The sequence below is a fragment of the Callorhinus ursinus genome, unplaced genomic scaffold (assembly GCF_003265705.2).
Source record: "Callorhinus ursinus isolate GAN/ISIS: 27379988/994484 unplaced genomic scaffold, GSC_fseal_2.0 scaffold29, whole genome shotgun sequence".
NCBI lineage: Eukaryota > Metazoa > Chordata > Mammalia > Carnivora > Otariidae > Callorhinus > Callorhinus ursinus.
This window is the reverse complement of record NW_027397091.1, coordinates 14,618,309-14,641,324: the sequence shown is the minus strand read 5'-3', so window position 1 is coordinate 14,641,324 and position 23,016 is coordinate 14,618,309. Positions and strand designations below refer to the sequence as shown.

Sequence of the window (23,016 nt, the reverse complement as noted above, 5' to 3'; positions counted from 1 at the left end):
TCCCTATTCAGCTGAATTCCTGAGACCAGACGGAATCCAGGTCTCCTACTCCTCCGCCATCTTGCTCCGCCCTTCGTTTTGTTTTTTTAAGATTTTATTTATTTATTTGACAGAGAGAGAGAGAAGGAGAGCAGGAACACAAGCAGGGGGAGCGGGAGAGGGAGAAGCAGGCTTCCCACGGAGCAGGGAGCCTATCGTGGGGCTTGATCCCAGGACCCTGGGATCATGACCTGAGCCGAAGGCAGATCCTTGAAGACTGAGCCACCCAGGCGCCCCTCTAAGCTTCATTTGTTGTTGAATTCATTTTATCAGGTACCTATGTTGTTTCAGAAGCTTTACCAGTTGATGAATGAGATACTGCATATGTCAGGGTTCTTCTGTATCTAGCCGGAAATAAATGCTCTAAACAAGAGTTCAACTGAAGAGAATTTAATGAAAGGACAAGTTCCGGAGTTGTGAACAGGGTTAAGATTATTAGCAAAGCATGGTGAAAGGCCCAGAACTAGCAACAGCAGGAAGCTCTTACTACCCCAGGCCGAAAGGAGCAAGAGATGCCATGAAGGGGTGATTTTGCTTAGAGGGGAGAGGGAAGCAGGAAGGGAGTCTGTCTGATCTCCTGCCAGTGACCCCCATTTGCCAAACTCTACAGGAAACCATGGGGCCTGGGAGGCAGGTGATGTGATCTGGGAGGGCTAGGCTTTTAGAGTTTCCAACGGCCTGGGGAAGGATAGAGGATGGATCTCTGGACTGATCCTCTGGTGGAGGGTGGCCACTGGCAGAATGAACAATATTGACAACTGCCCTGCCTTCAGAGAGCTCCAGACTTGTTAGAGCAATCATATGAGCAGGTGCGCTCGGGTAGTGGAGAGGTAGAGCCTTAGCCAGGAGGACGTCTTGGCTAAGCCTATGCGGGGGCTTGGGTGTGTAGAAGTGAAGGCCTTTCTCAATGGTCATCTTCATAAATCCATATGCATGAGCTCATGGGTAGAAGGTGCAAAGGAATAAGGAAGATATTGTTATCCAAACCAAGGGGCACAGACAAATGAAGAAAAGGATGGTATCTCCTGAGTGAGAAGAAAAGTCAGATGACAAAAATAGTAGATAAATGAAGGGGTGGGAGTCAGTAGGTGTCAACCATGAGCAGGTGGTAGAGGGTGAAGTACAAGGATAATATTCTTATCATTATAGTCCTTTTCCAAATGAACTAATAAGTCAGATGGTTGGAATAGGTAGTTCTTTGAGTACTGGTCAGACTCAGATGCCTGCCAAACCATGGCAATCTTACTCAAACTGGCTATTGTTACAAATTTCATTGGAAAACTTCACATGGAGTTTAAGTCTGCAAATTGAAGGTTAGGGCTTAAAATGTACAGTCTTAGAGTCCCTTACTGTACTTTTAAACTGTGTGCAGAATCTGAAAATAGTGGATAAAATAGCTTGGACTATCATCCCTCCCAATTTCAGCTCAAAGCTAAGAAGTAGGTGAATTGGGAAGATAGAACTTCTTCTCATGAAATAGTTTATTCAGTTCCTCTTGATATCTATAGGAAAGTAGATATGGCCCTATAAACATGATATACCGGATGTATGTTTAAATCTGTGAATGTAAATTTTTATCAGAAATGCCTTCCTGGATATGTATACCTAATTCCTCGGTATCCATTTCCTAAGTGGTACAAACCAGGGTCTGGAACATCCTCCTTTTAGGGCAAAGTGGGCATGCCAGTTGGCCAACCATGGCTCGATGATACAACAAACCACTTGACAATTTATTCCCAGAAGAAAAAGGGCTGTGGTTCAGATGTAGGCTGACCCAAGTTAAGAGTGGTGGTAGGTCTGTTTAATGCTATCTTAAAGAGAAGCACTGAGCAGAAATATGAATAGCATGGCTAGATTTAAATCCACAAGAAATTATGGGGCGCCTGGGTGGCTCAGTTGTTAAGCGTCTGCCTTCAGCTCAGGTCATGATCCCAGGGTTCTGGGATCGAGCCCCACATTGGGCTTCCTGCTCCGCGGGAAGCCTGCTTCTCCCTCTCCCACTCCCCCTGCTTGTGTTCCCTCTCTCGCTGTGTCTCTCTCTGTCAAATAAATAAATAAAATCTTTAAAAAAAAAAATAAATAAATCCACAAGAAATTATAACAGTGAAAGAGACTTCCCCAAACTTGGTCCTGAGGATGGCGCCTGCTGGGACGATGACTCATTTCTGCATCCCTGAGGTCATGGGTATGGCCACTTTTCATGCATAACCAGTGATGATGTATGAGTAGGTATAACAATGTCTCAGAGACATGCCAAGGTTGTGCCCCATTGTCTGGTATTCAGGGAAGATAAGTCCAGATACATTTCTAAAGGCTTTCATTATTAGTTGTGTTAAACTCCTACCACAATCATCAGTGAAATCCTGGTTGCTGAGACTATCTGGTAAACCAAAGGAGCATTTTTGCACTTTCTTGCTATCATTAAGAAACATCTATTCTCAGCACAGTTTTCCCATAGGTGTTCAGGATTTTGCGGGGGGGGGGTTCTCTTTTGTTACAATTTCAAATTTAAAGAAATGTTGCAGGAAGAGTACAGGGATATTTCCATATACCCTTTACCCAAAGCCACCGATTATTTACATTTTTCTCCATTTGCTTTATTATTCTGTGTATTTATTTATGTGGGTGTGTTTGATATAGGCATGTATATTGCTTATTTTCTGACCAGATGAGGGTAAATTGGACATTGTACCTCATTATTCTTTAAACTAGTGTGCATTTCCTAAGACCAAGGTCATTTTCTTATATGCCATAGTACAATTACCCAAAGCAGGCATTTTTTTTTTTAAGATTTTACTTATTTGACAGAGAGAGAGAGAGAGAGAGACAGCGAGAGAGGGAACACAATCGGGGAGTGGGAAAGGAAGCAGGCTTCCTGCTGAGCAGGGAGCCCGATGCGGGGCTCCATCCCAGGACTCTGGGATCATGACCTGAGCCTAAGGCAGATGCTTAACGACTGAGCCACCCAGGCACCCCCCAAAGCAGACATTTTAACACTTGTAATATTATTATCTAAATTTTGTCAATCATCACAATAATATTCCTTTATAGCTTTTTTTTTTTTTCCTAGTCTAGAATCCTATTCAGGATCCTGCATTGCAATTTAGTTGTCATGCCTTGTGTTGGTGCCCACCGGTCAAAAACATACAAGGAACACATCCATCGTCCAACAAATTTGGGTTGGTTGATACTTGCTTCAGTTTCTGTATTGGACCCTGACAAAAGCAGTTTGGTGCTTAGTGCCCTCCTGCCTTTGATAGTGTTTGAATCCATGGCTTTATTTTCCCAAAAGTCTTCAGAGTCCACCACAGGTGTGCAGTTGGAGAGGGAGACTTGCTTCTGAGTGTTTCTCCATCTGTAGTCACTCTTCTGTGGACACATCACTTACAGGGCAGCTAAGCATACACTAGAGACTGGGGCCTGATGGGGAGGCCCGGCTAAGGGAGCAGGGACTGGGGAACCGGGGGTCTGCCCTTTCCCTTGGGGTTGCTGGCCACCCTATTCGAACTGAACCTTTCCAGGATGGCTTGTGTTTTGAGTTGATCCAGTTTTGTGGAAAGCCTTCAAGCTGTGCATCTGTGCATCCATCTGCCCCCTCTGTGATCTGCAACCGCCCTGGAGGGGGGGTGGGGGGGTGGGGAAGGGGTGGTGGTGGGAGCCTGCAGAGTGTTCACTCTTAGGGCAGCGTGGCCCTCTTGTGGCGGACGGTTATATACCCTGGGGGAAAGGATGGCCTATAAAAGGAGAGCAAGCAGAGGAATCAAGATGTTAGAGCAGGAAATCAGTTTGCTGGGGCTGCCATAACAAAGTAACACAGACTGTGTGGCTTAAAGAGCAGAGATTTATTTTCTCATAGTTCTGGAGTCTAGAAGTCTGAGATGGAGGGGTTGGCAGAGTATTTCTCCGGAGGCCTCTCTCCTTGGCTCGCAGATGGCCACCATCTCCCTGTGTCCTCACATGTCTTCCCTCTGTGAGTGTCTGTGTCCTAATCTACTCTTCTTATAAGGACACCAGTCACATTGGATTAGGGCCCACTCGTATGACCTCATTTTACCTTATTTACCTCTTTAAAGGCCCTATCTCCAAATATAGTCTCATTCCTAGGCCCTGGGGATCAGGACTAAAACGTGAATTGTAGAGGACACAATTCAGCCCCTAACAAGCAGAAAGCTCTCGGAGAGTCTTCTGCTCAAATCCATCGTTTTAGAAAGCAGGTTAAGTGAATTGTTCAAGGCCACACAACTAGAAAACAGCAGAGACAGAATGTTCTCCGCTACCCTTTGTGTCTGGAAAAAGCCCAAAGCGAACTGAGGATGTATCCAAACTGAAAGAGAAAGCTCAAAACTGTAGAGTATGAAATTGGCTAAAAGGCAAGTATCTATGCCTATATACTCAGGCTTTTAAAAGAGTTGTTCAGTGAATAAAAATGTTAATTAAAACATTTAAGAAGAGTTATATATTTAAACAACTTTAAATGGAAATAAGAAGATGCAATGAACATAAAACCTGATACATGACACTAATACTGGATTATATACATATGATTATTTTTATATGACTGTAATCACCATGCATCTGGTCTTTTGTCTTCCTGCTCCCCTTCACGTTTGTTATAAATATTTTCATTTATATCATCATGTCTTCCACGTGATTAAATTGTTCGATGGTTATAGACCATTTTCTCGTGTTGTTACTGCACAGTTGGCTAAACCATTTTCCTCTCTGTCCCTCTCTCTCTTTGCTGTTATGCATATATATGGCTATAAAGTAAAGCACGTAATATTTATTAAATGGTTACACTGCTAAATGCTTAACATATAAGATGATCACACTTCTCATAAGTGTTTTTGAAAGTAATTTCAAACTTTCTCAGAAAAATTGCAATAGTACAACACCCATATGTCCTTTACCACAATGGAACTGGTGTTACTATTTTGCCTCATTTCCTATTTCATTCTTTCTCCAAGATTTTTATATTGATGTTTCTGTTTGTATTTATACATGCCATGCTTTTCAGGATCTTTTGAGAATAAGTTGTGTACGTCATGTGTTTTACTCCTTGATCATTCAGAATGTATTTTCCAAGAATAAAGAGATCATTTTATTTAACTGGTATAGTCATAAACTTCAGTACATTTAACGTTGATAAAATTCTTTTATCTAACTGACTGTCCATATTCCAATTTTGTCAAGGGATCTAGTGATGACCTATAAAGGTCATTTTCTTTTCCTCCAGGGCAGGATGGAATCTATGATTGGTATTGCATGTGGATGTCATGTCTCCCTAGTTTCCCTTAATCTGGAACATTTGTCTAGTCTCTCTTTTTCTTTTATGATATTAGCATTTTGAAAGAATATCATCGCCTTCTATTTTTATTAATAGCATGTTTCTTATTTTGGGTTTGTGTGGATGTTTCTTTATGGTTAGATTCAGGCTAGATATTCAGGTTATGTGGGCCAGAATAAGAGAGGCCGTAATCTCAGACAAACCAAAAAACTCTTGAGGGTAAAAGAGGGTGCTGCTTATTCTTACTCTGAGATAAAGTCATAAACGTGGATCATCTCAGGCAAGCTAGAATGTATCATGATGCTTTTCATGTAAGTGATTATTTCCATTTTACAGTGTCCATGCCGAAACCTGACTGGTTAAGTCACTTGTCAAAGTGGTGGGACCAGAACCTAACCTCGGGGCTTTCTGACTCTCACAACACCCATTTCCCAGCCCCAGCCCCAAACTAGTGCAATTCATCTGCACTTAGGGTACCTCTTCCATATCTGATCATTCATCAAGCCCTGTGGAATCTATCCTGACAATCTCTTGAATTAACAAATTCGTTCAGCAATGGTTTCTTCCTCATGTGTATGATCTCCATTCCTACTGAATAATCTCCCACCAGTGGGGTAGTCATGAGGATTGTTGACAAATATGCCCACTCTTGCTCCTTCCAGGTCCATGCTTTTCTTAGAGTACTTGATGTTAGGTGGGGCTGTATGACTTACTTTTACCGGTTTGACGTGATGGGGTGGAAATTTTACAAGCCAGAGTTTGCTCCCACTTTTCCTCTATGATGACCAGCAATGTTTTAGATGGTGGGAGCTCTGATAGCCTTTATGTTATGCAGAGAGGATGATATGAAGCAGAGGCCCCCGTGGACCTTACTTGGACAGGCATGTACCATGAGGGATAAATAAACCTTGTTGTTTCAAGCCCCTCAGACTGCAGGATTGTTTGTTATCGCAGTAGAGACTAGACCAAATGGGCTGAATCACCAACCAAAAAAATGTTTTTAATTTTAATATTTTTAATCAAACTAATATAGAAACATATTTTTAAAGTCTAGTAACACCACAAACTTTAATTTTTATAATGAAAAAGAATTGCCTTCTGTCCTGTTCCTTCCCTCTCTGCTCTACTCTATCCCTCTGAACTCCCCCATTAAATTCATTGAAACAATCTGAACCCCTACTATGTGCCAGACACTAATCAAGTGCTGGGAGATAGGATGATTCACACATGACACCTGCTTTTAAGTAGCTCACATGCTAGTAGTGGGAGGGAAGGACTTGAGCTGAGGCTATGAAGGTAAGCACAAAGTACAAAGTGGTAAGTTATACATTAAAGTTATGTACATTTTTAACCCCTGGTGTTTAAAACTATATTAAATACTCTATAACTCTTATTCTAATAAGTTAATACTCTTATTCCTTGGTTTATCAATTGTAGATTTTATGTATTACCTTTCCCCTATGAAGGATGATGAATCTTTTTACACATATACGCTTCTCACCACCATCTCCATTCTTCTAATTATTTATATCAGAAATTTTAGATAAATCAATAATAAGTGTTTCATCAACAGGACCATGTATATATGGTTTTTCCATTGAGTCAAATCGATACTTATATTGCATTCCCTCCTCGATTTTTTGTTTTTCCTGGAGTTACTAATTGCTTTGTTTTTTGTTTGCTTATTTGTCTAGACCCTTGTCATTAATCTCCTCAAACTTTTTAAGAGAAATACTTAACTTCCTTCAAGACTCATTTCTGCATGCTAAAAGGCTTCAGTTACTTTGTCAGTTTCTTTTTTTTCCTTAGCGACTTAGACTAGAAGAAAATCTTAGTAGCCAATGAAGCCACATACTATAAGAAAAGTGGAGTATAGTAAATCAATACATTTCAATAACTGGCATGAATTAACAATTTTTTTCCAGTTTTAGTGAGATATAATTGACATACAACACTGTGTAAGTTAAGGTGTACAGCATAATAATCTGACTTACATTGTGAAATGATTGCTACAATAAGTTTAGTTAACATCCATCATCTTTTTTTTTTTTTTAAAGATTTTATTTATTTATTTGACAGAGAGAGACACAGTGAGAGAGGGAACACAAGCAGGGGGAGTGGGAGAGGGAGAAGCAGGCTTCCCGCTGAGCAGGGAGCCTGATGAGGGGCTCTATCCCAGAACCCTGGGATCATGACCTGAGCTGAAGGCAGATGCTTAACGACTGAGCCACCCAGGCGCCCCAACTCCTAACTTTTTCTGAGAGTCTCTCGCATGAACCAGCTTGTTTTTCTGCCCCAGTCCCCTCTGTGGAACGTAGGTTTCACATGTCTTCACTTTGCTATGTCAGTTGCCACTAATGTCTCTTGTTGAGCCTTCTGAAAATTTGTTGGCACATCTTGCCCACTGTGATCTTTTCCTCCTTATTTTTGTGGAGTTTTAATTTAAGAATAAATTCTTTGCTGCCATTTTTGGTAGGGCTTGGGGGGAATGGGTGGAGATGATGCTCATGTTCCATCCACTGCTCAGCCCTTCCTTCAGAACTTTCCTTTTTGGGAGCCTTCCTGCCAGGCTCTCCTCAGTTCAGGCTCACTATATTCATGGAGCACATGGCTCACTCCACTGCACTTCACACCATTTGTTCTCACACCTTATTTATGCTGTTCTGCCTGAAATTCTAACTTCTCTCTACCCACACACTACTTACTGCTGCTTCTTAAGTAAAACCACAGCATTTTGGTAGGATCTCTATTTTAGAACTTATCCAAGATTTCCTTGTGTCTTAATTTGTTGAGTCTCCTTGAGACTATGCTTTGTGAGTAGGTATTTTCTGTTTGTTCCATTGGATTATTGAAATAATATTTTTTTCCTTTGTTATGTTTCTGGGATGTCTGTTTTTCAAATAGGATTACTATGTGTGGTAGACTGGGTTGCTGGTCCCAATTTTTCACTCCAGTATGAAAGTTACGCACCCACACTGTTGCCATGGCCCAGGGTGGGGGGCCATGCCTCTTCCCTGACTTTTGACTTTGGCTATGGCCATGTGATTTGCTTTGACAAATGGGATGTTAGCGGACAGGATGCAAACAAAGGCTTGGAATGAGATTGTGTGGCAGAGCTCACTCTTGTCCTTCTGTCATTGCTAGTTCTAGGGGGATGAGAGACATTTGGAGCAGAACTCTCCCAGCTGATTGGAAGACCTGTAGCTTGAAGGAGAGCTATCCAGTTGACTTGCAGACCTGGGAGTGTATTGCTAGATATTCCTTCTTGTATGCCACTTAGTTTGGGGCCAGTTTGTTCTGTAGCAATAGCTGACTGATACATGATGTCAAAGGAAATGAATGCTTATATAACCTTTGTTCTGTGTTGGTTTTGCTCTCTAGGAAGCCTGAAACCAATTTACCATGCCATCACCATGATATATGTGTATCTACAAAAAATACTAATGTGGCTCTCCTTGATTTGATCATGAAATCTATTTTTAAATGGTTTAAGAAAGTAGAACAATAATCATACCACCACCACAACTTTGGACCTTACCTTGGATTCATTCTAGACTAAATTCATTCCATTATCTTACAGTCTTTTTGGAGAAATAATAAACCCATCAAAGATCTGCGTCATACTCTTGATCTTTTATAACTATGACTTTAATTTGTAGTATAATTATGTAATTTTGTGCAATCTTTATAGTTGTTAATCATACGGTACTGCCAATCCTTATTTTTAGGAAAACAGCCCTTTTGATAATGATTTTTAAATTGGAGATATGACAAAATATTTATACATTGGAACATTTTCATCAAATGCTATTAGTTTCTTTCAACACCCACAACTTACTTTTAAGTTTGTTAAAGCCTAGCTTTGTTATTTCTGTAATACAAATTAAAATGAAACATAGTGTCAAAAAATTCTTTCATATTCTCTAATTGAGAGTTGGCCAATTTATTAAATCTTTTAAGCTGTAAGGATTTTTTTCTTTAGTTCAAAGAAGCAATTATGCCAATATTTTGATGGGGCTCTACTGGTTTCTCCTACTACAGAAAGGATGTCAGAATCCCTGAGAACAAGGGCGATGTTACCAATGATAACCGTGCATCTGTTTGTTAAGTTATTGTACAGAGAATGTTTTCTCACAAATATGCATAGGTGTTAGTAAGAACTCGCTTGCAGCACGCATCACAGTTTTTCCGAGATGGGCCATTTATTTTGCATCCGTGGTTAAGAACCCCTAACAAAAGGATTCCTAAATGTCATGTTGTAATTATGCAAAAGCACTGCTCAAGTAATCAGGGAAAAAATGGTATTGTCGAAAAGGTCTATAACTGAGAGTTTGACGGAAAGAGAGGAGACAAAGCGAGAGGTCCTCGGGCTCTTGAGCTAGTCCAAGTTTAACAAGCTCCCTTGGGCTTCCTTCACATTTCCCAGAGGAAGCAGTCATGCCTCTCTTGTCCTCCTGACCCTCCATTCAATCATAAAGCAACAGGCTTTAACAATCACAGAACAAAAACCTCATTGCCCAATTTAACCTTCCAACCCCCAGAGCTCTATGGTCCGCTAATCCGGCGCACAAAAGCAGGCCCACTGCTCTTTTATTCTTCCGGAGGCTGGGCCCAGTGTTGAGCTCAACAGCTGACCAGCTCTGGAACGTCCCAGCAGCGTGCCGGCGGGGGGGCCCCCGATGTTTATTTAGCGGCCAGCCGCCTGGGCGCACGGCCTCTGGGAGCCGGCTTCGCGCGCGCTCGCCCGCACAGGAGCCATGTACCGGCGCAGCTACGTCTTCCAGACCCGCAAGGAGCAGTATGAGCTCGCCGACGAGGCGCCGCGCGCCGCCGAGCCCGACAGCCCGGTGGAGGGCCGGGTGGCGGCGCCCAGCCTGGCGGCGCTGCAGGGCCTCGGCGAGCGCGTGGCCGCCCACGTCCAGCGGGCACGCGCGCTTGAGCAGCGCCACGCGGTCCTCCGGCGGCAGCTGGATGCCTTCCAGCGCTTGGGCGAGCCGGCCGGCCCGGAGGACGCCCTGGCCCGCCACGTCGAGGGCAACCGCCAGCGCACCCGGGACCTGGCAGCCGAGCGCGCGCGGCTGGAGCGCCAGGGCGCGGAGGCGCAGCGCGCCCTCGACGAGTTCCGCAGCAAGTAAGCGGCGGCCGCGCGCGCGGGGGGCGGGGTGCGGGGGGGGGGGAACGGAGGCAGGGCGTGGGCGGTCGCCTGGCGACCCAGGACTTCGTCCCCGCAGGGGGCGCGTGCACGCGCGTTGCCTCTCCCTCACCCGGGACCCCTTCCCTTCCGATGGCACTTCGCAGTTTAAATGAAGTGGTATCATGTACTTCTAATGTGCTTTAAAAGTTCGGTCTAATTTACATGCAATAAAATGCACAGGTTTGAGGGCGCCTGGCTGTGTCAGTTGTTAGAGCATGCCCCTCTTGATCTGGTGGTTGTAAGTTCGAGCCCCACATTTGGCGTGGAGAATACTTAAAATTAAAATCTTTTAAAAAATGTACACGTGTTAAGTGCATAGTTCAATGAGTTTTGACAATGTACGTACCCATGTAACTACCCAAACAAGCAGGGTATTTCCACCACCCCAGAAAGTTCCCTCCTGTCCTTTCCCAGTCACCCTGCACCCCTCCCCCACAAAAAAACCTGGAGGCACCCAGTGTTCTGAGTACTGTCACCATAGATTAATTTTGTGTGTTCTGGAATTTCACAAAAATGGAATCTTACAGATGTGCTCTTATATGTCTGGATCCTTTTGCACAGCACAGTATTTTTGAGATGGATCCATGTTATTTGATCCCCACAGCCTTATCCTGTAATGGACGGTACTGGTGTTTTGCAGATGAGGAAACTAAGGCTTCGACAGTGTCAAGATTTGGGGCAAGGTCACTCAGCTAGTGCCTCACTGCATTGGGATGGAATTCAGGTCCTGGGCATGCTAAGTCTAATCATCTTTACTGCATCGCAGCAAGTTTGGGGAGTGAGGAAGTGCGGCAGGAGGGGAAGGCAGAAAACACTGAGTGCATTAGCCAGCAAATTAACATCATGGGCACCTGGAGCTAGCATGCCAGATGGAGAAACACTTCAGTTGTCCTAGCTGAGGGTGAGGGAGCTGGGCTATTTATGTACCCACTCACCTTTCTGTCAGAGGTTGAGGGCTGCCCCAGGGGCACTGACTCTGCCCTGTCCAGCCTGCCCTGCCCACTGGCCCAGAGCAGGCCCAGCTGATACCTGGACATTATTTCAATGTGTGTCCTCTAGTCTTGCTACTTGAAGTGTGGTCCATGGACCAGCAGCGTTGCCATCACCCAGGAGCTGGTTAGAAATGGAGTTAAGCTTGAAATCTCAGAAATCCTGGTCCAGAGCATGGTCCCGTTTTCCACAGACTGAATAAGAAGATAAGATCACCTGAAGAACTTAAAAAGAAAAACGGATGCTCAGCAATTTGCCACCATCCTCCCAGGTTATAAATGCACGTGCTCTTTTACTCTGCAGGGGCCACTTCAAGGAATTCATTCTTTGATGCTCCAGCAGGCATAAAATGGCATGCCCGTATTGCAGTGTGATCTGCAATAGCAAAAGCCTGGAACGAACCTAAATGCCTATTCATAGATAGGTTATCAAATTGTGCTTCATTTATGCAATGGAATGCTATGCAATTGTAAAACAAGGCAATAGTGTGTTACTATCATTTACTTTAAAAAGAAGGGGGAGAAGAGTAAAATTTTTTGCTTGCATAAGGAAAAAGAGAACACAAGCAGACACATGCGAAAACCCAGTAACACTGGTTACAGATGGAGGACCGGGGAGTAGGAACTGGGCAATGGGAGCAGAGGAGACTTTTAATGGAACAGTTTTTTTATGTAATTAAAAAAAAATTGTCTAACCACGTAAGAGATTTATTCATTTAAAAGTTATATAAATTAATTTAAAAATACAGATGTCTAGGCCCCACCCTGGAATTCAGGTGTGGCCCAGAAATGTTAAGTTTTATGAGCTCCACTGGTAATTCCAATGAAAAGCCAGGTTTGGGGACTCCTGGTCTAGGGTAGCCAGAGGGTCTTCTGCAAACATGCTCTATGTCTGAGTCCCACATTCTTGATCTGAATCATGGGCAGGTTATTCAACAAAATGTACTGAGCATGTTTATCAGATCATACTCATTGATTTCATTCCTTTTTTTTTTTTTAAGATTTATTTATTTGAGAGAGAGAGAAAGCAAGAGACAGAGCAGGAGTGGAGGGGGAGGGGAAGGGGCAAGGGCAGGGGCAGAGGGAGAGGGAGAAGCAGACTCCCTGATGAGCAAGGAGCCCAATGCAGGGCTTGATCCCAGGACCCTGGAATCATGACCGGAGCTGAAGGCAGACGTGTAACCGACTGAGCCACCCCGGCGCCCCTCATTGATTTCATTCCTATTTCATTATGGGTTTGATCCATAGAAACATATTTGGAGCTGGAAGAAGGGATCTGGAAATCCACCTGTTACCGCCCTTCATGGGAAAACTGAGGCTTGGGGAGGGCCTGTGGGTGGCAGGACTTGAATTTGGGTTTTCTCACTCTATGCCTTCTAGACCATTGTGTCTTGGAGAGGATCCATTCTTGGATTCCTGTGGAGTGAGACCCAGAGATAGGATCTCATTCAAATGAAGCATGTGTTTTCTAAAGCAAAGGGAAGCGTGCACTGTTTCAGACACCAAGGGCAGCTCTGTGGGCCAGCAGGAAACCCTGGATCCCCAAATGGTCTTTACCTAGGCATTAGGCCCCAGTGATTTGGCTGGGCCGGCGTGACTCTCTTGAGCCCCTCATTGAAGGAATGGCCATGTTGAGTTTTCCTGGTCTTTTCCTAATTTCACTTGGTTCTGAGTTAGATGTCATAGCTATGTCTTCAGCTCTGTGATATATTTAGTAATTCCCATTAATTTATTCCCTCCCATTGCCCCCTTGGAGATACTTTGATATTCTGCCTGAAGTATTGGGATTTGAAAATGATTATGAAAATCATACCCATCCACAAGCATGGGTACACACTTACAGCAAGTTTGGTTTACATCCCAGAGGTGAGCTGATGGCTAGCCAAAGCCAGGTGAAAATAATGCAGAAGTGGGAGGGTATATGCAGCCTTGGTAGGCATATTCTCTACTTGGATAGTTGAATAATTTCAAAATCAGGTTTTCAGCACATCAGGCAAAGACTAAATAAAACAAGAATGAAATAAAAACAAAACTACCAAAATATATTGATGAATACAGTCAATTGTCTAAATTGTTAAAAACCAAAAATAATTATGCAAAACAATCAGGTAATTGAAGCCAATGTGTTTTTTCACTTTACGAATTCTTATGAATTCTTTATAATGAAATCACTTGTCTATAATATCTAGACTTGTCTTTAAAGCATGAAAATTACCCACGATAACATGTTATTGCATTATTTATCAAACATGTTTTTAAGCTACAGAAATTCTTAGATGTTTCTAGCAGGAGAGAGCAATGAGAAAATTTGGAATTTGTTAACAGTTTTATTCTCAAAGCTAACTAGCTAGTAAAAAATAATTTCTGGCTCCATTAGAGCCACACACAAAAGAAACTGCTAAATGTGACATCTTGGTGGGAAATGTAAAGCTTTGCCTACTGGTTATAACTGAGCTTCTTAGGTGACTTTAGAGCTGGGAGCATGCACAGCACACATATTCCTAATTAGTCTTCCCTGAAGTCAGGACTCTAATTCTGCTAGAAAACCAGCTGCGTGGTTTTCTAGCACCTCTTTCAGTACTTGACTTGAGCCCATGGCATGGGTGTGCAAGGGCTCTGAAAGCTATGCTCTGTGGGTTGGGCTGAGTGCTAATTAGGATTAGTTTCAACCACAAATGGCATAAACTCCAAAGTGACATTGGGTTACCCAGGATGGATTTCTCTCTTGCTCAAGGTCTGGCCTAGGAAGCAGCTCAGCATGCCACTCTATAGTATTTGAGGCTCAGAAGTCTGTGCCTGGCCTTCAGGGAAGCAACATCTATGTTTCAGGGGCAGGATGGAGGAAAGGATGCAGAAGGACATACCCACATCATCTCTTATCAAAGATATTTGGAGACTGCCACAGACTTATGCTTACATATTGGTTAAGACTTGGTCACATGGCCACACCTAGCTGCAAGGAAGGCTGGGAAATGTAGTTTTCCCTCTAGGCAGCCCTGTGCCCACCAAACATCAAGGGCTCTGACTCCTGGAAGAAGGCCAGGATGGATATTGGGGCCAACTTACAGGGAACAAGGGGGCAGTCATTTGGGAAGGGGCCTTATCTCTTTCTTAAGGGGATAAAATTCCCCCTAGAGGGAAACTCTTTGAACAGAATGATTTCTGGGGTTTCTTTGCCTCCTTGATCCCTATCATTTTCTACAAGTCCAGGGAAGAAGGTGACTAGGAGGAAAACTACACTCATTCCTAGTATCTGTTGCATTATCAATTTTGTGTATGTTTAAATTTGGAGGGTCTCTCTGCTCTACCCAGGCAGCATGGTGTGGCTATCAGGGCATAGTTTTTGGTGTCAGATTCAAGTGTGAGTCCTGACTCTACCCCTCTTTCAGTTTGGAGTCTCCAGAAGCCAAGCCCGATCAAGGGGTTTGACGGCTAGTAGCTTATCTGGAAGGTGACCTCAAGGAGCAAGTTTGGGGAGTGAGGAAGTGAGGCAGGCGGGGAAGGCAGAAAACACTGAGTGCGTTAGCCAGCAAATTAACATCATGGGCACCTGGAGCTAGCATGCCAGATGGAGAAACACTTCAGTTGTCCTAGCTGAGGGTGAGGGAGCTGGGCTATTTATGTACCCACTCACCTTCTGTCAGAGGTTGAGGGCTGCCCCAGGGGCACTGACTCTGCCCTGTCCAGCCTGCCCTGCCCACTGGCCCAGAGCAGGCCTTTGGTGTGCAGGGGCGAGGGCACAGAGATGAGGGTGAAGTGTCCGGGGCAGCTGCCTGAGGTCAAGGGCCAGTTTCTCAGCCTCAGTTTCCTTATCTTTCACATGGGGAACAATGATAACTGCTCTCTTCCAGGGTTTTGTAAGGATTAAATGGCATAATCCAGAAACACTGACACATGTGGATAAATACAATAGTACAGACAACCCAAACAAGGTCAGGTTAAAGGCGTTTGTTGCAGGTCATGTAGGGTAGCCTCTGTGCCACTGCGGTGCTTGGGTTAGGGGTGTGTGGAGAAACAATTCCTTCATCCTTGGGCTGGCTGGGTGGGGGGATGGGCCTCCAGGCTGAGGAACTCCTGTTCCATTCACCGTTCACCGGTAGCCCCGTGTGCAGTGGCTACAGCAGCACTCTGTGCATGCGCCAGCCTGTGGCAGAGGTTGCGGAGCCGAGGGCTCAGCAGTGCAGGATTAGCTACTACTTTAACCTTAGGGACCTCTCCTTAAAGAGACGGCATAGTACTCATCTCAGGTGAAACTTAATGCTGATTGTGTGATCATCACATATGGAATCACGGAAGTTGTCCAACTTTTGCTTATGTGTCCCATTTGCAGGTATGAAAATGAATGTGAATGTCAACTGCTCCTAAAAGAAATGCTGGAACGGCTTAACAAGGTGAGCTGAGTACGAACTTGAGTTTGAGTCCGGACTTGAGTTTGAGAATGGAACTTAGGGACTGAAATGACTGTCACACACCTTCTCTCTGTGTCTTTTTAGGGTTCACCTATTTCTTTTGCTGTCACTCTCTTTCTTGATTCATAATTTTCAAGTAAATCTTTGTGTGAACTCACACACCCAAGACACACACTCCTCTCCTGCAACACACGGGGTCTCGCTGGAGAACCCTAGATGTTAAGCTTAATGGGTTGTGCTGGGCTATTCAAACATGGCAGCACTACAGTGACAAGCTCCGGTTGTGCCATTCAGATGTGATGGTTCCAAACACGCCAAACTGAAGAAACTTGCTTTGGGCAGTGGTTATTGGGATGTAAGGATGTCTACTCTGTTGGCTGAGAGTCTCGAGATTGCTCTTCTGCAGGAGAACTCTCAGAGAATAGAGGAAGAAATTTCCATTTCCCTTCGTGCTCTCCCCTCTCAGAGTTTGGAGAGTAGCCATGTGGGGGCCACCAGGGATTCTTAGCTTCTTGCTGGAGACCCTCCTGCAGGGTCCTGCAGGGTTGTCCTTTGCAGGGAATTTCCTTCTTCAGACCCTCCATCATCATCCTAACTGATTGGATTTTTTGCTCTAGCCAGGGGAACTTGAGTACCAGATGGAATAATCCTGGATCTCAGAGGTTGGACAAAACCAGGGATGGCAGAGAGCTGTCATTTCAGAGCTCAAATGTCCGAGCAGAAAGACCCATGGAGACTATTTCATTGAAGGGTTGCTTATTTAGGGCACATGGCTGCTTGTCCCCTTTCCCTCCTTTCCACACCCATAATTCCTCATCAGAATTACTGATCAAACACAGCACCTTTCCCTGCCGTACCCCGATGTGGCCTTAGGATTCTTCACATGGAGCTCTGGGCAACCACTATAGATAGTCGGCATTGGCTCAGGATGTTTGCCAGTCCCTGGCCTTGTCCAACCTCTGCTGTCTAGGATTAGTCTGCTAACCGGTGGGAACGTTAGAACCAGAACCTAGGGAAACTGAATTTTGCACATGATGCTCCTATGCCCTTCCCTGTGTGAACATATGATGTATCATTCAAACCAGGACACTGTGTGAAAGGAGGTACTGTCAGTAATCACCAAGGTCAATTAGTAGAAACTTGGATTGTCACAGGCCAGCCACCATGTGAACACCCCAGACAGAAACACAGAGTTGGAGGTGAGGGTGTGCTTAGGAGAGCCCTCAGTGCCCAGACTCAGTGATTGGTCTTGTATTGGTTTGGGCCACGATGGCCCCAAGCCTGTTAAAGGTTGAGCTGGGATTTGGGTGTTATTAGCATCAGACATCACCCCGTTTTTCTGCTGATACTCGTAGCTCATCCCCTTTCTTGTTTTGGGTGGTGATCCTGGCCGCCAGACGGGGCCGCCATCTTGTCCACAGACCACTGCTTTCAGGGACTTAGGTGCCTTACACCCTTCACTTAGATGCCAGTTTAGCAGCCCCTCCCCAACACCACCACATTTTGCTTTGTGAGTATTTGTCCTTACTGCAAGCAGGGCTCCCTCTGGACTTACTTTATGGCTGTCATTCATGCAGTCCCATCATGGGCACTCTTCATAGAGGAGGGAGAAAGAGTATAGTCCCTCTTTTTAGCTTTGGTGGGAAGTAACACTGGATTTAAAAACAAGCTCCAGCTTTCTGTTGTTGTTCTCTTATTACAAAAGCAAGACATATTTGCAGGTAGAAAAATAAGGTATCAGAGATAAGGCCAGGGAAGGGAAAGGCCTCCCTTTGTGTATATTGTGACAGTGAGGACAATTGGAATATCAGTGCCATGAAAATGTTACAGAAGTTCCGGGGAAAGATGCTACCAGCAACTCGGGCCAGAGCTGGTGCAGGGCATTGGCGTAGCTCTTCCCTGGGCCCGGGGAAAGACACTTCTGCTCACAAGCGAGTGTCCAGTCCAAAAACGGAGAGCAACCTGATAATAGGACCCTTCATGCCACTGTCGAGTATCTATGAGACTTTGGGGGAATTTCCTCATCTCTCTGAGCTGCGGCTTCTTCCATCTCTGAAGTAGGAGCAGTAATGGTTGCCACCACCATGGAGTGGATGTCTATCGGCATGCACAGTAAGAATGAAGTGACATAATAGTGTCTGTGATTTGCCTGTCACAATCATTATTACAGAGCACTTGATGTGATGGATGCCAGCTTTGTTTCCCCAGAGTGTGGGATTCATGACTCTGGTGGAGTGGGAGGTGGTTTTAGATGGCGTGTGAAGGAATAATTTTCTAATAGCTGTGAATTTATTTTCATGATTAACTTCTCGATAGCAGGTGACATCAAAAAGTTCCTTTTTGAATGCATATAAGTAGATGAATCAATTTGAGGAAAAATACAGAGTGACTATTAATACAGGTGGTGCCCGGTCTATAGCAGAAATCATGAGCACAGCATATGATGCAGGGAGTTAGCCATATCCACGCACCAGCTTGGAGCTTTGGCACGGTTTTGTGGTTATTTATTCTACCCTCAGGAACGACCCCGTTCAACCCCTCTGTTGCCGGTGAGGAGCCTCACCCTTGGTGAGGTTCAGTGACTTTAGAGCCCCATAGCCCATCCTTGGCATGTGTAGTCAGAAGTCTTTTGTGCACATGGCTCATTCTCTGCCTCCCAAGGACAGTCGGGGAATCTCTCTCAGGTGACAGACACAAGGCCAGAGTCCCTGGGTAAAGATGACCCCTGCACGCTTGACGTTGGTGCCCCATCCGTATCCCCTGGGCCACCCCTGAGGTCGCACAGACATGCTGAGCACGCTGGCTGGCTTCCTGCATGTCTCTGGCTGTGGGAACTTGCATCATGCACAGGAGGCATAGTCCGAACGTGTGGGCCTTAGCACCCCAGGAGCAACCCTTGGCCGCTGAGGGCTGGGAGTAGGTGGATGAGCTCCCCAGCTGCCCCACAGCTCATAGCAACAGTTCAGAGGTGAGTTCTACAGTCTCTCGAAGGGTCCTCAGCACTACTGAGGTGTGGTTGTCCACAGTGGTAAGCTGCTCATTATACACCTTCATCGCCTTTGTTCCTTTCCCTGGATCACTTCCTCCCTTCCAGAACTCCCTGGAGTGAACAACATGAACCCAGTCCTTGCCTCACAGGAACTCAAGGGGTTGGCCAGGGGAAGGCTGGACCTTCTTGTTCTTTGTCCATCGAGATGGTCACGTGAGAAGGTAGAAAAGGAGGAGTACATTCTCGTCTGGTTGGCTGGTCATATCCGTGATTTTGGTTGACAAATCTTTGAGTGTCTGCCTACATCAGATCAACATGGTTTCGACTGTCAGCTCCGTGTCAGTGCCCCCTTTCCTTTGGTCTTGTGGAAGGGATTCATCCCTAGATGTGGCCGTGGAGAATGGGGAAGAGGAGAAACCACTGACCCCGTCTTTGCACCATGCTTGGAAAATATCACAATGTATGTTGACGAGAAGGATTGCTGCTTCTTTCACCAGGCCGTCATCTGTTAATACTGCCCATGCCATTACATCTTCAGAACAGAGCTCCTGTGTTTTTAACAGCCCAAAAATCTAAAGCAAGCCACTCTTTGCTAGGTACTTTGAATAATATAAATGCCTCAACATACCACTTACATACTTGGGCCACAGTTATTCAGATTTTAAGACTTTTGATGCAGTAAGAATTCTTGATGACTTTTAAGTGTCTGGGTTTGGCTAACCTCTAGGACTCGTCTCTCTATGTAGATATGGTTATCAGTCCCAGTAATGCCCGGGGTTGCTTATCTTAAGGAAACTCTAAGGAGGCTTTAAGATTTCTCTCCTTTTTTCTTTAAAATCCCCAGAATTTTAAAATGATGTGGGTTCTAGTCAAATGCTTTCACTTAAAAACAATTTTTTAAGAAGTACCTAAAACTGCCGTATATGCTTTTCCATGCAATTTGTGTATCTTCAGTGCGTCCGGGGAAAGGGCAAGAAGCAAGGGCATTTGGGGAAGGGGCATGGAGCCTTTGTTTTCAGGGCTACAAGGCTTCATTTGCCTAAGAACAACTCTGAGGCTGGAGACGAACTTCCAGAACTTCCAGAGCAGGAGCAGAGAAGAGGGAACTGGGAAAGCTGAGTTCAGGATGGGGTTGGGGGTAGGGAGGCTGGAGAACAGAAGGGCAGAGGAGGAACCAGGAGGTGTGCAGAGGGAGAGAGGGTGAGGCAGTGGGAAGGAGGGAGTAGAGCTCTAGAACAGACTCAGCACCATACTCCAGGCCAGCCTTAGCACCAGGAAGGAAAGCAAACCTACAGTTCTGGGGAAGGTTTTTGACATCCGAGGTTGAAGTGTTTTTTAATTAAACCCTAATTAACTAGACATCTCAAAGAACTTGAATACCCATTCTTGAGCAGCTGCTTGGATGCTGGATTTGAGGCTGGGTAAAGATATAGGCAGTTGGGATTTTCGTGGGATTTCTGGCATCTCTGTAAATGGATTGGCAGGCTGATTCTTCAAAGGCACATTGGACTCTAGTGACTAATCTCTTTCTCAAAAAAATGGTTTAGATCAGTGATTCTGAAATCTCCGCGTGGACCAGCAGCACCTGGAGGGCACGTTAAAATACAGACTCCTGGGTCCTGACCCCAGAAATTCTGACCCAGTAGGTCTGGGATCTGCCAGATATTTTATACCCTGAGTCATTTTACATTTCTCATTATCCCTAGCCGTCATTGATCACACTTTGAGAACCACTGGCCTAGATTGCCAACACATACAACATCAGGGTTGGAATGTTTTCTAAAATTAGACTATTGACACAGAGTCTACATTTGGAAAAAATCTAGATGCTGCTGCTGGTAGAGCTTTTGAAAATGCAGCTGACAGCATCCAAAGCATAATAAAAGCACAAGCGTCCACACATTTCTGACTCCTGGTGCAAACAAAAGGGAGTGCTCCCCATTGAATCCTCCTCCCCACACCAGCAACTGTACATTCCAGTGGCACCTACTCACCTTCGTGAGTGTTGGGGGCAGTTTGTCAGATGATTGTCCTCAAAGCAAGAGAATGTGCTGCAGAAGCATCTGTGTAATCCCTATTTTAAGGATAAATATCGGCTGGCCTTTATTATCACCCATGAGTCGTTTTAAAGGCTTGGCTGTCACCTCTTAACTAGTAGAGAGAAGCCCGAGACAGATTCCAGTCCTTTTGTGTCCTATTAGCTTCCACTAACTAGCTGCATGACCCACTGGTCAGTCTGGCCTCAGCCTGTCCATCTGTAAGGAGACACTCTAGTTTCTGAGCTGCGTTTCCCTCTGAGGGAAGAGGGCTGCTGGGGGCTTGGGGGGGCCTGGCCCCCTACCCTACTGCGATCATGTCCTTGCAGAAGCATGCCTCTGCTTTGCCCCTATACACTGGCATCCTGGGATATTTTGTTTGAAAAATGACACATGTAACTTAAGAAACATCTGAGGCCTAATGACCTCAAGGGTCCCTTCTATTTTGAAAATTGCGAGGGTTTGATCCCTTTAGAAGTCATGACACAAAGGGTCCTTGAAACCCTATTTCCGGTTCCTCAGCTTTGGTGATTATGGATTAATCGTGGGTGAGTTTTTGGTAAAAATGAAGATGTTTGAGAATTCTCTGCCTCGCTTCATCCTCAGCAGTCTTAAGAGGGGTGTGGTGGGAGGGGGGGATAAGGGTAATGGGGAGGGGAGGGTAGAAGCCTATCCAGAAGGACTGGCTCAAGGTCTTTGACCAGCTCTGCCCCAAACTGAGCCATGCCCCTCCAAGGGGTGCCCCATCCACAGGGTTGAGAATCACTTCCACAGCAGACCACTGCTCCTGAAGGGAATGGAGCTGCAGCCCCACACACTCTGACTGTCCTTCCCATCCCTGGGGTCCTGGTAGGATTGTCAGTGAAGCGGATGGTCATGGGACCCATGTTGGCCATCACAGCACTCTCCCAGAAATGTGACTCCAGGGGACGCAGAGGCGAATTCATTTGTAGCCAGTCATCCTGAGGGGGGAGCCATTACCTCCTGCTGCTAGAGTCCTGGGACTGCCCTGCTTTCTGTCCTTCTTGAGACCTGGCTACTTTTCTTTTGGAGTCTGTAAATTATCCTGGCTCTTTCTGGTTCTGCAGCCCTTTCCCATTGCTGGAAAGACCCCTGGGATTTCTTTGTATCACCATTTCTCTCACGAAGGGACTTCACCTGGCTCATGTGATAATTCTGGGTAATTCAGAGAGCCAGTCACCAGGACCTCCTGGGAACCTGCTCACTTGCCCTGGGGAATGAACACCTTGATTGTACAGGTGCATCCATTGAGTTTCCAGGGGTGGGCAGTGTGCGTCTTCTGAAGGAAGAAGCAGTGCTGTTGAGGTTTCACTGAACTCTGCAGTACTGTCCCCTGCCCTGAGGGCAGAGCTCGTCAAAAGTCAGCGACTGGTTAATTCATTCATCAAAAGAATGAGCCCAGAAACTGAAGGCCCAGAGTTAGTTTTCACATTAATTTAGTTCAGACAGTTCAGAGCCCTGTACCTGGAGCTGTGCATCCCTATTTTGTAATTTGGTCCATTCTCTTACTTCTGATTAAAAAAAAAAAAAGACTTCAGACTCTGTGTGCGTCTTTCAAAGGGTGAGATTTCTTGCTATGCTCTTGCATCTCCCGGCAGGCAGCAGAGGCCCAGCTCCAGGCTCGGAAGTGAGCAGAACCTGGGGAAAGCAGGGAAGAGTCAAGGGGCAGTGGGCAGGGAACCAGCTCCAGGTTGGGGTCCTTCTCTCCTTCTGTCTGAGGGTTCCCTTCCTGCCTGGTTGCTCAGTGTTGGCCTCCCTGGTACCCATCAAGGGACTTCAGAATCTTCAGAGGGAAGGATGTAGTAACTAGAAATGAGAGGAGAGAAACTGGGGGTGTTCCCCCTGGGGCAGAAACCTGGAGGAGACACTGAGGAAGGATGGAATGCTCCCTTGTGCCCAAAATTAATCCTGTAGAGCTGCATTGTCCTGCTTGGGAGCCATCAGCCATGTGCGCTGGGGAGTGATCGAAACACTGGAAGTTCAAATCGTGATGCATTGTAAGGGTAAAATGCACACCAGGTTTCAAAGACCTTGCCTGAAAAAAAAAAAAGA

General features: G+C 45.3%; 1 protein-coding gene across 3 annotated transcripts in view; it reads left to right on the top strand.

Moving 5' to 3' along the window:
• Nucleotides 1–23,016, top strand: part of BFSP1 (beaded filament structural protein 1) — a 72,282-nt gene that overhangs the window by 23,840 nt on the left and 25,426 nt on the right. For 2 of the 3 annotated variants that reach the window (XM_073878429.1, XM_073878428.1), the window contains exon 2: nucleotides 15,840–15,900. In XM_073878429.1, coding sequence (XP_073734530.1) covers nucleotides 15,880–15,900 — 21 coding nt within the window. In that variant the 5' untranslated portion in view covers nucleotides 15,840–15,879. Of the gene's footprint in view, nucleotides 1–9,867; nucleotides 10,458–15,839; nucleotides 15,901–23,016 lie in introns of all 3 variants that reach the window. The other variant, XM_025876941.2, reaches the window with a different exon arrangement.